Source organism: Salmo salar, chromosome 13 (assembly GCF_965601325.2).
Source record: "Salmo salar chromosome 13, fSalSal1, whole genome shotgun sequence".
NCBI lineage: Eukaryota > Metazoa > Chordata > Actinopteri > Salmoniformes > Salmonidae > Salmo > Salmo salar.
In genome coordinates this window covers 87,568,688-87,583,856 of record NC_138303.1, presented here as the reverse complement: position 1 = coordinate 87,583,856, position 15,169 = coordinate 87,568,688, and the positions used below count along the sequence as shown (strand labels likewise).

The window sequence follows — 15,169 nt, the reverse complement described above, 5'->3', positions numbered from 1 at the left end:
GAGGGGGTGGAGACAATCACAGGAACAGGTGAAACAGATCAGGGCGTGACACAACCTCAACCCAATTGAGATGGTTTGGGATGAGTTGGACCATAGAGTGAAGGATAAGCAGCCAACAGTGCTCAGCATATGTGGGAACTCCTTCAAGACTGTTGGAAAAGCATTCCAGGTGAAGGTGGTTGAGAGAATGCCAAGAGTGTGCAAAGCTGTCATCAAGGCAAAGGGTGGCTACTTTAAAGAATATAAAATATAAAATATATTTTGATTTGTTTAAAACTTTAGCGACTCCATATATACAGTACCAGTTTGGACACACCTATTCGTTCAACGGTTTTTCTTTATTTTTTCTATTTTCTACGTTGTAGAATAATACTGAAGACATCAAAACTATGAAATAACACATATGGAATCATGTTGTTTAAAAAAAAAAAATGTTTCCTCGATACAGGCGCATTGCACATTCAATTACAGATTAAACGATAAGAGTGAGCATAGTGCCAATAATGAAAATGTATGACACCAATCTGGTAACTGTCATGTGTATCAATTAAGCATGCAGAGACAAAGTGATATTACTATAGATGAATAAATTCTTGATATGCCCACACACAATAGAATGAACATAGGGAATTGCAGTGGATGATGACGGTAATTTGAGGTCCTTTAAAACTGCCAGTGGCAGTTCAAAGTAACACTTTAACACTGTTAAATGGTTGAATTGATTCAATGAGAGGACCACAATGGAAACAAGTCTTTTGACTTTTTTGTGTATATTATCCTAGGCAATTTTGGTACAGTTGAAGTCGGAAGTTTACATACACCTTAGGCAAATATATTTAAACTCAGTTTTTCACAATTCCTGACATTTAATCCTGGTAAAAATTCCCTGTTTTAGGTCAGTTAGGATCACCAGTCTATTTTAAGAATGTGAAATGTCAGAATAATAGTAGAGAAAATGATTTATTTCAGCTTTTATTTCTTTCATCACATTCCCAGTGGGCCAGAAGTGTACATACACTCAATTAGTATTTGGTAGCATTGTCTTTAAATTGTTTAACTTGGGTCAAACATTTCGGGCAGCCTTCCACAAGCTTCCCACAATAAGTTGAGTGAATTTTGGCCCATTCCTCCTGACAGAGCTGGTGTAATTGAGTCAGGTTTCTAGGCCTCCTTTCTCGCACACGCTTTTTCAATTCTGCCCACAAATATTCTGTAGGATTGAGGTCAAGGGCTTTGTGATGGCCACTCCAATACCTTGACTTTGTTGTCCTGAAGCCATTTTGCCACAACTTTGGAAGTAGGCTTGGGGTCATTGTCCATTTGGAAGACCCATTTGCGACCAAGCTTTAACTTCCTGACTGATGTCTTGAGATGTTGCTTCAATATATCCACATAATTTTCCTGCCTCATGATGCCATCTATTTTGTGAAGTGCACCTGCAGCAAAGCACCCCCACAACATGATGCTGCCACCCCGTGCTTCACGGTTGGGATGGTGTTCTTCGGCTTGCAAGCCTCCCCCTTTTTCCTCCAAACATAACGATGGTCATTATGGCCAAACAGTTCTATTTTTGTTTCATCAGACCAGAGGACATTTCTCCAAAAAGTACGATCTTTGTCCCCATGTGCAGTTGCAAACCGTAGTCTGGCTTTTTTATGGCGGTTTTGGAGCAGTGGCTTCTTCCTTGCTGAGCGCCTTTTCATGTTATGTCGATATAGGACTCGTTTTACTGTGGATATGGATACTTTTGTACCTGTTTCCTCCAGCATCTTCACAGGGTCATTTGCTGTTGTTCTAGCATGTATTCACACTTTTCGCATCAAAGTACGTTCATCTCTTGGAGACAGAACGCGTCTCCTTCCTGAGTGGTATGACGGCTGCGTGGTCCCATGGTGTTTATACTTGCGTACTATTGTTTGTACAGATGAACGTGGTACCTTCAGGCGTTTGGAAATTGCTCCCAAGGATGAATCAGAAATGTGGAGGTCTACAATTTGTTTTCTGAGGTCTTGGCTGATTTCTTTTGATTTTCCCATGATGGCAAGGAAAGAGTATCTGAGTTTGAAGGTAGGCTTTGAAATACATCCACATGTACACCTCCAATTGACTCAAATTATGTAAATTAGCCTATCAGAAGCTTAAAGGCACAGTCAACTTATTGTATGTAAACTTCTGGCCCACTGGAATTGTGATACAGTGAATTATAAGTGAAATAATCTGTCTGTAAACAATTGTTGGAAAAATGACTTGTGTCATGCACAAAGTAGATGTCCTAACCGACTTGCCAAAACTATAGTTTGTTAACAAGACATTTGTGGAGTGGTTGAAAAACGAGTTTTAATGACTCCAACCTAAGTGTATGTAAACTTCCAACTTCAACTGTATATGTATCTGTTGCCTGGTGTAACATTTTTATGTCTTTAAAATGGTCAAATCAAATCAATGTCTTGCTTTGGAAACAAACCCATTCCTACCATTTGACCTCTGTCTATTCAATCAAGCTTACCTTTTGCACAGGAGAGGGGGATGCGGAATTGAAATCCAGTGAAAGGTAGTCAAGGTTTGATCTCCTAAGCCATGGCTGGGAGGCTCCCTCGTTTGTAGAGAACTGTTGCCTTGACTCCTGAAATTAAAGGAATCTCAGTTATAATGAGTCTCACCTCACATTCATCCATATTTTGATCTCGGAATATGTTATGTCATATGGTTCACTAATACTCAACATTTTTCATGTTGTATCGCTAGTTTCAGGTGAATATCAATTGTAATATTTTAAGCCTTTCTTGGTACCCCAAACATGAATAAATAATCATGATGCTCAAAGCTTTATTCCCCTGCTTTAAGCAGTTTGGAACTCAGATTTTAGACACAACAGCTGAATTATTCATGGTATGGGAGTGAAGTAGTCTATCTATGAACTGACTTGGGTACTTTTCTTCTCGCTGATGATTGCATAACTCTATGCATGTATAACTATTTTTAATGTCAATATAGAAGGTAACTTTACTATTGGAATGCTGGCTTCTTGGTCTCCTTTAATTCCCAGTTTTCCTTGCAGTGAGTTGCTGGGAACAACACAAACAAACACACACAAATAAATCCTACTTTTTTTTCATTTTAGAATTTGGACAGAAAGAGAGCTGAGAGTTCAGGAAGAAGAGAGTAAATTTCGGTCTCACCCTGGCTCTGTCATGGTTCTGATCAAAGGCATATGAGTCGGACATTCTCTGATAGTGGACAGACCCCTCAGGTCCAGTGGTGGAGGCCGTGCTGCGAACCAGCAAAACAATATAGTGAGGTGAGGCAAGCAACCCTCAAATTCTCTATCGGACAATAATGATCAGCTGTACTTTTCCCCCAACAAAGGACATTTGTGTTGAAACAGCAATATTTCAAATAGAGCCATGCTGCAAATGTTGACTCAGGAAATACTGTCCTGAAAGGAGACTATCACAGGGAGTCACAAGATTCAATAGAATGTAAAAACCATATTCATTTTGCTTTTCAGCAAAATACATGCTTATGAAAGCATTTTTTATGCTTCCTCTACTTAGTACCCACTGCTCGAATGAGGATTAAATACATTATGTATCCCTTTTAGACATGTTTTTTTACTTCCTTTTTGTTCATTACCTCTCCTGCGTGGTTTGAGATCCCTGTTGATTGGAGGTGGTTCTAGATCCCCAGGTAGATCTGCAATGGGAAGGGAGGTGGGAGCGAGAGGGGCCTCTGTTTTGCCATTAGCCTTGAGGAAGCTGATTGGAGTGGGGCTCATAGGGACGTAGCCGTCCAATACATCTTCACCAACAAAGACACGCGGAGAGGCCATGGACACGTACGAGTCCTCATGGCAGTTTGGACTTTGAGTGGCAATGAAATGTGGCTACAAGACAACAAGACCAGACCAACTTAGGAATTTGTACTACAGCATGGCCTAGAATGATGTAATAAGTCACTTGTAAATCCTATATTGTTGTTTGAGATTCAAAAAGGAAACAATGACAGTTAAGAATTATTCCCTGCTGTGAACTATCCGACAAAATGATGTGCAAAACATTCAGTTCTCATCCATTGTAAGTACATGTTTTCTCACCAAATTGAGACTGAGCCTTTTGTTCCTGCTCCTCAATGCAGTCCCCTCAGTGTCTCCTAGATAAGACAGAAATATCACTAATGAAGGTGGTTATCATGTTATATAACAGAAACAATGACACCAGGCATACTGTGTGGTTGGAAACATGTTAGGTCAGAATAAATACACGTGCTGACTATATTGATTACATATACCACATTGATGAGCATACAGTATGTGGCGGCAGGTATAAAGGGCCTAGACCAGAAATCATCAACTACATTCAGCCGCGGGCCGATTTTTTTCTTGAGTGAATGGTCGTGGGGCCGAAACAGTATGTGGGCACCCCTTCAAATGAGTGGATTCGGCTATTTCAGCCACACCGTTCCTGACATGTGAATAAAATCGAGCAAACATCCATGCAATTTCCATAGACAAACATTGGTAGTAGAATGGCCCGTACTGAAGAGCTCAGTGACTTTCAAAGTGGCACCGTTATAGGATGCCACTTTTCCAACAAGTCAGTTCGTCACATTTCTGCTCTGCTAGAGCTTCCCCGGTCAACTGTAAGTGCTGTTATTGTGAAGTGGAAACTTCTAGGAGCAACAACGGCTCAGCTGCAAAGTGGTACGTCACACAATCTCACAGAACGGGACCGTCGAGTGTTAAAGTGCGCAGCGCGTAAAAATCGTCTGTCCTCGTTTGGTGGAGGAGGAATAGTTTGGTGGAGGAGGAATAATGGTCTGGGGCTGTTTTTCATGGTTCGGTCTAGGCCCATTAGTTCCAGTGAAGGGAAATCTTAACGCTGCAACATACAATGACATTCTAGACGATTCTAGGGTTCCAACTTTGTGGCAACAGTTTGGGGAAGGCCCTTTCCTGTTTCAGCATGACAATGCCCTCGTGCACAAAGCGAGGGCCATACAGAAAGGGTTTGTTGAGATCGGTGTGGAAGAACTTGACTGGCCTGCACGAAGCCCGGACCTCAACCCCATCTAACCCCTTTGGATTTCAATTGGAACTGCGGGCCTAATCACCCAACATCATTGCCCGACCACAATAATGCTTTTGTGGCTAAAAGGAAGCAAGTCCCCGCAGCAATGTTCCCACATATTTTTTATTTAACCTTTGTTTAACTAGGCAAGTCAGTTAAGAAAAAATTCTTATTTTCAATGACGGCCTACACTCGCCAAACCTGGACGACGCTGAGCCAATTGTGCGCCGCCCTATGGGACTCCCAATCAGGGCCAGTTGTGATACAGCCTGGATGGAAAGCCTTCTCTTCTCAGAAGAGTGGAGACTGTTATAGCAACAAAGTGGGGACCAACTCCATATTAATGCCCATGATTTTGGAATGAGATGTTCGACGAGCCAGTGTCCACATACTTTTAGTGTAATTATACATTTGGAGACTGCAAATTGACCGCAAGAAGCTAGAAACAGATATAATATTTGACGAAAACATAATCATTTCAAACCTTGCTTACATTTTAATACAATCACATACATAGCTCTATTTTGTTTAGGAATACTTTGGATCAGATTTCCAAATTTAAAATCACTTGGAGCTGATTTCCTGGTGTTTTTGGAGTCTTAAGTCCAACAATAAAAAATAAATAAAAAATGCAGAAAACTTGGGGGGCAAAATATAATCATAGTTGGGGAACCCTGGCCTAGACTGAAGGACTCTGCTGGTTATATACTGTACCTCTTCTGAAGTGGTCTGGCAGGCCTGACAGAGAGATCCTCCGGGGGATGAGTGCAGGTTGACCTGTGAGCTGCTGCTTAATTCCTGCCAGAGGCCCGTGGGAGCCGTCATCTCTGAGGTGCTCTGAGAGGTGGACAGGCTTGGGGGGTAGAGGAGGGGGAGTTAGTCCATCACTAGTTGCCTCCAATATGGCAGAAGAGTATGGCTTGTCAAACTGGAAGATATCCGGTGTACGATGGAGTGTTCGAGGAGAGGATGAGGTTGACGTGGGGCCACATGGTGCGCTGAAAGGGGGGTCATGCGTCCTAATGTGGGGGAAGGGAGACGAAGATGGTCCAGTGTGAGGGAAGGGGGACAGAAATGGTCCAGTATGGGGAAAGGGAGACGGAGAAGGATCAGTGCCGAGGGGTGAAGAGAAGACATCTTCAGTAGTAGTGTCTGATGAATTTTGTTCCAGAGATCTCTCCGAGTTTGAAAAGCTGTCGCATCTATAAAAGAAAGAAAAAGAAAAATACAGTGTTTATCATTTATCATCATTTAACCTAAACATCAAAATATGTGATGACGTCTGTAAACAATCCAATGAGGTGCAGAAGCTCGTATGATGTATCAATTGGGGGAGGGATCGTCTTCAGGAAGAAGAGCGACTTGAGCGCATGGTGTGAGCGAAGGTTAAGAAACATTTCAGACTTTTGCATGTTTAAATAGAGATAACTTGACAAATCTCTAAAGAAGCATATTTATTAGGTTTTTAACATGTTTCGTTTTTATAAATATATTTTTTAAATGTAGTTTTCTTTTTGTTGCCTCAGGGCAACGTTGAGCAGTTATGCTACTTTTCAGGGCAATATCATACTCAATGAAAGACATGTAGCTTGATTGAAATGAGGGCTTTGGTCAATGTTTTTGCCAACATATCCACTGACATTCACAGGCAATTGACACAGGGAAATTCTATGGGTAAAATTAGCCTAATTGAGCAGTTAGGATCATACCCTCTGATAGTGAGGACGGTGATCTTGAGGACAGTGAGGAAGAATGACCCCCAGAATCAGGTTTTAGAGGCAGTGAAATACTATATGCCCAATTTTAATTTCTTATGAAAATAGTCTCGTTTCTACTATATTTCACTTAATAAATGTTCTGAAAATATCAGATTTTCTTTGGTGTTTTAGTGCCCTTATGGCACAGAGTTGCCCTGAGGCAAAACGTTCTAATCTGGGTGATGGGGGTAAAAGTAATTTTTTTGTTGTTGAAATTATTGATACATCAGAAAGCCTAAATCTTCCAAGAATAGAATGGATATTTTTGGGGGGATGCAATATGTCACTTTTTGGGTGACCTGACCAAATTCACATAGAAATGTGAGTTATAGATCTGTCATTCTCATTGATAGCAAGTCTAAGAAGTGGTAGATATGTTCTATGTGCACTATTTCTATGCTTTATGTTCTTAAGTTTCGTTTTTGCGTATTTTACTTTCGGTTTTGTACACCAGCTTCAAACAGCTGAAAATACAATATTTTGGTTATTGAAAATATATTTCACTGTGGTTTGGATGGTACAATGATTCTTTACACTATACTTGCTTGTTTTGTCACATAAACTGAAATTAGGCGAACTGTTCGAATTCTTGCAACCAGGAAGTGGCAGAGCGATTTCGGCATACTGCACTTTTTTTTAAATGAAAAAACTAAACATGTGCAGTAGAGGGTTAAACAACGTGTGGTGTTGATATGGTGTCCAGCTTGATGTTTGAGAGGCTATTTACCTAGAGATGCTGAACCTCCCTGTCTCACACTGTGAGAGGAAGAGGTAGTCCAGTGGATAGTTGGGTTCCATCTGGCTTAGCATCTCCACTCTGCTGTTGCCATTGGTCCTAAAGTCATGGTTGGAAATGAATGACATACTTCGGGAGAGAGCTGGTGAAACCTGCTGGGGGGTTGGGGTGTGAGAGAAAACTTCCTCTGATTCTGAAAGACAGAGAGATGGGGAGAGAGCGAGGGAGAGAAAAAGAACAGGGGATTAGAGAGAATAGAGAGAAGAAATCCATAGTTTCTACATTAGTTCTGGGCTGGCTCAGGATAATGTTACACAGACATTGGGTCAGAGTCAGACAGGAATCCTGATCTGTCTCTTGATAAATGTGATCTCTGAAACGTAGTTGTCAGTACTCTCCAGCAGGTGGCAGTGCAATGAATTTGTAGTGCTGTTGATGCTTTTGCGCTTGTCCATGTCCCCCTTACTGTAAACGAATCCCCCACCATGTAACTATTCAGACTGAGTAACCCCTTTTCTAATAAAAAGTCCACTATGGTACAGTATAACCACAACACATGTGTAGGTATAATCATGTTATACACTGAGCATACCAAACATTAGGAACACCCCACCCACCACCCTCGTTTTGCCCTCAGAACAGTCAGAGCATGGACTCTACAAGGTGTTGAAAGCGTTCCACAGGGATGCTGGCCCATGTTGACTCCAATGCTTCTCACAGTTGTGTCAAGTTGGATGGATGTCCTTTGGGTGGTGGACCATTCTTGATACACAGAGTGTGAAAAACCCAGCAGCATTGCAGTTCTTCACACAAAAATGTTTTGTCTTTCCCATTCACCCTCTGAATGACGCACATGCACAATCCATGTCTCAAGTGTCTCAAAGCTTTAAGATCCTTCTTTAACCTGTCTCCCCTTCATCTACACTGATTAATGTGGATTTAACAAGTGACATCAATAAGGGATCATAGATGTCACGTGGATTTACCTGGTCAGTCTATGTCATGGAAAGTGCAGGTGTTCTTATACTCGTTCTATTTTGTGTAAATATGTGACGTGTAGAATAACCATTATTTGACCAGCACCATAAAACATAAGAATGAGAAAAAAAAGACCAGGCAGTGTAATTATTGAAAAATGTACTATTTCTTTACTTTTCCAAACCATATACTGTACATACTGTAGTTTGTGACTGTGTCCTGTGCATGCATAGTTATGTGTTTGAATTTTCTATTGAAAATATTAGGCGAGGTGCTGACTAGTAGAACATAGCTATAGCTATTAATTTTCAGTTAAAATGATTTTAGTTGAGTGGAGAGAACATGCAGACAGGAGCCTGAGATCTATATACGAGGAAACATCAATGTTCTCATCATTCACACATTGCTTAACTAATAGATTGTCGTTACTTCATTACTGGCAATCATCTCTGCTGGGCTTTCAGTAACTGAGGTCATTATAAACTGAACAAAAATATAAACGCAACATGTAAAGTGTTGGTCCCCCCCATGTTTCATGAGCTGAAATATAATATCCCAGAAATGTTCCATACGTACAAAAAGCTTATTTCTCTAAAATGTTGTGCACACATTTTTTACATCTCTGTTAGTGAGCATTTCTCCTTTGCAAAGATAATCCATCCACCTGACAGGTGTAGCATTCAAGAAGCTGATTTAACATCATGATCATAACACAGGTGCACTTTGTGCTGGGGACTATAAAAGGCCACTCTAAAATGTGCAGTTTTGTCACACAATACAATGCCACAGATGTCTTAAGTTTTGAGGGAGCGTGCAATGGACATGCTGACTGCAGGAATGTCCACCAGAGCTGTTGCCAGAGAATTGAATGTTAATTTCTCTACCATAAGTCGTCTCCAACATCGTTTTAGAGAATTTGGCAGTATGTCCAACCGGCCTCACAACCAGACCATGTGTATGGCGTCGTGTGGGTGAGCGGTTTGCTGATGTCAACGTTGTGAACAGAGTGCCCCATGGTGTCAGTGGGGTTTTGGTATGGGCAGGCATAAACTACCGACAATGGACACAATTGCATTTTATTGATGGCAATTTGAATGCACAGAGATACCGTGATGAGATCCTGAGGCCCATTGTTGTGTCATTCATCCGCCGCCATCACCTCATGTTTCAGGATGACAATGCACGGCCCCATGTCGCAAGGATCTGTACACAATTTCTGGAAGATGGATATGTCCCAGTTCTTCCATGGCCTGTATACTCATCAGACATGTCACCCATTGGGCATGTTTGGGATGCTCTGGATCGACGTGTACAACAGCATGTTCCAGTTTCTGCTAATATTCAGCAACTTCGCACAGCCATTGAAGAGAAGTGGCACAACATGCCATAGACCACAATCAACAGTCTATCAACTCTATGCGAAGGAGATGTTTCGCGCTGCATGAGGCAAATGGTGGTCACACCAGATACTGACTGGTTTTCTGATCCAAGTCCCTACTTTTTTTAAAGGTATCTGTGACCAACAGATACATATCTGTATTCCCAGTCGTGAAATCCATAGATTAGGGCCTAATGATGTCACGCCCTGACCTTAGAGACGTTTATTTTCCTCTAGTTTGGTTAGGTCAGGGTGTGATGTGGGGTGGGCAATCTAGTTTTTCTATTTCTTTGTTTTGGCTGAGTGTGGTTAACAATCAGAGGCAGCTGTCCATCGTTGTCTCTGATTGGGAACCATACTTAGGCAGCCCTTTTGCCCTCCTTGAGTTGTGGGATCTTGTTTATGTGTAGGTGCAGGTTATGAACTCCATGACGTCACGTGTCGTTTGCGCTGTATTGTTTTGGTGAGTTTCCTTTATTAAACATGTGGAACTCTACGCACACTGCGCCTTGGTCTCCTCATTCTTACGACGAGTGTGACAAATGAATTTATTTCAATTGACTGATTTCCTTGTATGAACTGTAACTCAGTAAAATCTTTGAAATTGTTTAATGGTGCGTTTATATTTTTGTTCAGTATAGTTATAAAGACCAAAGTATGATGAGTGTGAGTATCACCATGTGGTAGAGTATAATAGCTTGGTCTATCAACGCTTTGTGTATTCATATTTCTGGAGACAATGAGATATACTGTAACTACTATTTGAAAATGATTTAAAATGCTGTAAGTACCTTATAGTTATGTATCTATAAGAGGCATATTGTAACATCATGGCAGAGCCTGAAGGTATTATTCAGCACATGAAACTGCAGAAAATAATGAAATTGTGGCATTATCTGTTTTTTCACACAATGGATTTACGACAGTGTGTGTTGGAAAGTTTTTTGTGTGTGTAATGAATATTAAACTAGTTCAGGATTTCATTGACTGAATGTCTGACATTGTGTTATCATTACCAGTAATGTGTAAACCTGGGGTTTGCCACTGTTCCTCTGGGCTATAATCTCTTCTCTTTGTCTGGAGATCATGTAGTCGGCTCTATCTGCTCCACACAGAACAATGTTTAACTAAATGTTCCAACTGGCAGCTCTTATCCACAGCTCTCCCCCTGGTTTGGAGTTAATAAGACATGAAGACAAGAGAGCTTGGTGTCTAACTGTTCAAGCGTCACCCTAGCTGAACTTGCATGCCTGTGGAGTTGTAATATCTATGGCACTATGAGTTTCACAGAGAAAGATAGCTTGTAACTGAATTGGGTAAAATAAATCACATTTTACTTCAGCACTGTCCAGTGATTTACTGTTTGTAATCAGAATCTCTCTGCAAAATGGTTCTGATTTGATTATTGCTACAACATTGAAGTAGGTGTATGCATGCGTGCGTGTGTGCATGCCTACATGTGTGCTTGTGTGTGTCTGCATACGTGTGTCTGTCTATCATTTTAGTGTGCACTTTTCTGATTGTACATGTTCGTCAGGGCCCTTTTGCGAAAAAGATTTCTAACCTCAACCTAATACCCTTAAAATAGTTAATATATTACAATATGTCATTGAGGGACATCAGTACATTTCTTGAGCCCAGGGACTTTAACAGCCAAGAAGAGGCAAAGTATCATACTTGGCTTGGAGCATTAATGAGAATAAACACATTTAATTCAAACGTCTCCTTTAAATGCAATGCAAAACCACACATGACAAATTAATATTCACATCTTCAAATAATATTTTTGCAGGAATCTCCGCCGGGCTTCTCTGAGACAGTCATTGACTTACCAGTCATGTCCTCAAGACATTTTTAAGACCCTCATGACAATTTTTAACACAGAGAAATCATCAGACACCTAAATGGTTTATCTCATATGTATATATTGTATTTTATACCATCTATTGCATCTTGCCTATGCCGCTCTGTCATTGGTCATCCATATATTTATATGTATATATTCTTATTCCATTCTGTAGTGGCTTCCTTTCCTCTTTACCATAGCCACTGCCCAAGCCTGAAGCGGGGTTGTTTGGTACGCATACAGTCCACACTCAAGGTTTCCAAAAAGCCAAACATTCAATGTGATCCAGGGATATGGTGCAACAAAAATGTTTATTCTTCTTATATCTAACAGGAAAATGAATATCCAATCAACTTAAAACATAGGTTACTTGATATGGAAAATACACAATATGACCTGTCTGTATGTCTGTATGGTCAAAAAACTATACCGCTCCCGCGTCTAGCAAGGACTCCTCCCCCCAAAGGCCCAACTTCCTGCTTTTATCCTAACACACTTACTGCAGTACAATGAATGGGCAAGAGGGGGGGGACAAAACTAAGTTACACTAACAACAAATGAATACATCTCAAACAGGTAAATATAAATCATAAAGGTACGTACCTAATATTTCATCATATACATTCATATTTACACAAATATACATGGAGCTCTGAATGTTCTGTCTTTTATACAAATATGTCCAAATAGGCTCTAACATACCGGCCCCTAATTGTTGACTGCACTGAATGGACAACAATTACTTAATATTCAAACGTAGAGCCAATACACAAAACATTCTATACCAGAGCACTATTACAGTTCATAGCTATATACAAATATACAAGGTGCCATATAGGAAAATAGTCCGTAGATCTCAGTCTGAGTTGAAGTGTTCAGGTGTTCAACTTCCAAAAATGTCAAGAGTATGACGTCCAAAAAATGTATGACTACGACATCAAAGAATGTAAGAGTACAACATCAACGAATCAGAGGTGCACGTGATTCAAAGATGGAGCACTGGGTATGTGTGTGTGTGTGTGTGTGTGTGTGTGTGTGTGTGTGTGTCTCACTACGCTGCCTCCAGGAGCAGACAGAGTTTATTGATAGGTCTCTGTAAGATATTGGTCTTGGTCTTAACCAAGACGCTCCGGACAAGACCTTTGGCCCCTGGCAAAGCCTCCACCACACGCCCCATTAGCCAAGAGTTCCTAGGGGCGGTGTCGTCGACAATGACCACAAGGTCACCAGGACTGAAGTTTCTCTTAGTTTTGTTCCACTTGTTCCGTTCCTGCATAAGTGGAAGATACTCCCTGATCCATCTCTTCCAGAAGAGGTCAGTAATATATTGTACTTGCTTCCATCTCCTTCGTGAGTATAGGTCGCTTCTCTGGAATAGTCCTGGTGGCAGGACTGGCTTTGCTTTCAGATGAAGCAGATGGTTCGGAGTCAGGGGTTCTAGATCATTAGGGTCATTTGTTACAGTTGTGATTGGTCTGTCGTTCATGATTGCCTCAACTTCACACAAGGCTGTCTGCAAAGCCTCATCATCCAGTACTTGCTCTTTAAGGACTGAATAGAGGATCTTTTTCACCAGTCGGATCAACCTCTCCCATACCATGGTGGGCTCCAGAGGGAGGATTGAATGACCATGTCACTCCTTCCTTCAGTAATTCATTTTGAATCTTGTTGTGATCCAGCTCTTTCAGAGCTTCTCCTAGCTCTGTGTGTTCCAACAAAGTTGGTGCCATTGTCTGTTCTGATACTTGTGACTGGGCCCCTTCGACAGATGAACCTGCGCAGGGCATTGATGCAGGAATCAGTATCCAGATAACTAGCAACTTCTAGATGGACAGCTCGACTCACAAGGCAAGTAAAGATCACACCATACCGCTTCACATGAACGCGGCCTCGCTTCACCTCTATGGGGCCGAAGTAATCTATGCCCACATGGGTGAAAGGCGGCAAATCAGGTGACACCCGATCTTGTGGAAGGTCGGCCATCTTCTGTTCTCCAGCTCTAGCTTGCATCCGCCTGCAGAAGACACAGCTCTTAAGGATCTTCCTTGCTAAGGAGTTGGCACAGGGTATCCAATATCGCTGGCGAAGTCTAGAAAGCATGTGCCCTCTCCCAGAGTGGCCAACCTGCTCATGGATGTGGAGTAAGATCAGTCTGGAGATGTAGGAGTCTTTGGGTAGGATCATAGGATTCTTTAGTTCCGTAGGCATAGCAGCTTTGCTTAACCTTCCTCCCACTCTCAGAATGCCATTGTCAACAATTGGATCAAGCTTACAGATTGAGCCATTTCTCTTGGCACATTGTTTTCCTTTCACAACTAGTGCAATTTCTTGTTTATAGTGCTGTAGTTGCTCAAATCGAATGATGGCCTTTTCTGCTTCATCTAGGTCATCCACAGACAGACTTTCTTTTCCAAATGTCAGTTTGAACTTGTCAATTTGTTCCTTCAGTGAGTTTGTCAGACTCTGATCTGAACCTGGATCAGTTTGTGTGAGAACTTTCCTTTTCTGGCTTAACTGTATAAGAAGTCTCTTCAGTTTCAGCATCCAGGCAACTGCTTTCTTCAAGCTGTTCCATGTTGAATAGTACTCGATCAGTTTGCTGGTCGGACTCTTTTCTTCCACACATGTACTGTTTACGATGACGTCTTTTCTCACCTCTGGATCATCTGAAGGGATGGAGCCAAGCTCCTCGGGGACTTCTGGCCATTGTGTTTCTGTTTTCTCCAGGAATTCTGGTCCTTTGCGCCATCTCTTTGAGTTCAGGAAAATTTCAACATGTAATCCTCTTGAAGCATCATCGGCTGGGTTGTGTTTGGAGTTCAAATACCTCCACTGTTTTGCTTTCGATAGGTCACGGATCATAGCAACCCTATTAGCCACAAAGGTATGGAATCTCTTGGTATCGTTGCGGATGTATTTTAGCACAGACTGGCTGTCTGTCCAGAAAGTTGACTCCTCAAGTTCAATCTGGAGCTCCAACCTTAACATCCTGTCCACTCTCACTGCCAATGGAGTGACCCTTGATTTCCCCAGTATGAATGCAATGTGGACCTTTCCCATACCGTTTGTGAACCTAAGGTAGCTTGCCGTGCCATAACCTTGCTCACTTGCGTCACCGAAGTGATGCAGCTGTGCGGTCTTGACTTGACCAAAGTTCTCAGGCATCATACACCTGTCTATCTGGAATCTAGAAAGCTGGTCTAGCTCTGAGAGCCATCTCTTCCATGAAATAGAGTGTTCTTCGGGGATGACTTCGTCCCATCCACACTTTAGCTTGCAGAGCACTTGAAGAATTTGCTTTGCCTTTAATACGAATGGTGCGAGGAAACCTAATGGATCATAAACAGAGCTGACAGTAGAGAGAATACCTCTTCTTGTAAGGGGTCTGTTCTTGACAATGACTCGGAA

At 41.6% G+C, this 15,169-nt stretch overlaps 1 protein-coding gene across 3 annotated transcripts in view; it reads right to left on the bottom strand.

The window, feature by feature from the left end:
• The window catches only part of LOC106567798 (GRB2-associated-binding protein 3), a 33,055-nt gene that overhangs the window by 4,413 nt on the left and 13,473 nt on the right, over nucleotides 1-15,169 (bottom strand). For 2 of the 3 annotated variants that reach the window (XM_014137540.3, XM_014137541.3), the window contains exons 3-9: nucleotides 7,551-7,752; nucleotides 5,781-6,268; nucleotides 4,094-4,149; nucleotides 3,634-3,883; nucleotides 3,180-3,270; nucleotides 3,008-3,101; nucleotides 2,507-2,623 (exon numbers count right to left, since the gene is read on the bottom strand). In XM_014137540.3, the coding sequence (XP_013993015.2) occupies nucleotides 2,507-2,623; nucleotides 3,008-3,101; nucleotides 3,180-3,270; nucleotides 3,634-3,883; nucleotides 4,094-4,149; nucleotides 5,781-6,268; nucleotides 7,551-7,752 (1,298 nt within the window). The remainder of the gene's footprint in view (nucleotides 1-2,506; nucleotides 2,624-3,007; nucleotides 3,102-3,179; nucleotides 3,271-3,633; nucleotides 3,884-4,093; nucleotides 4,150-5,780; nucleotides 6,269-7,550; nucleotides 7,753-15,169) is intronic. The other variant, XM_014137542.3, reaches the window with a different exon arrangement.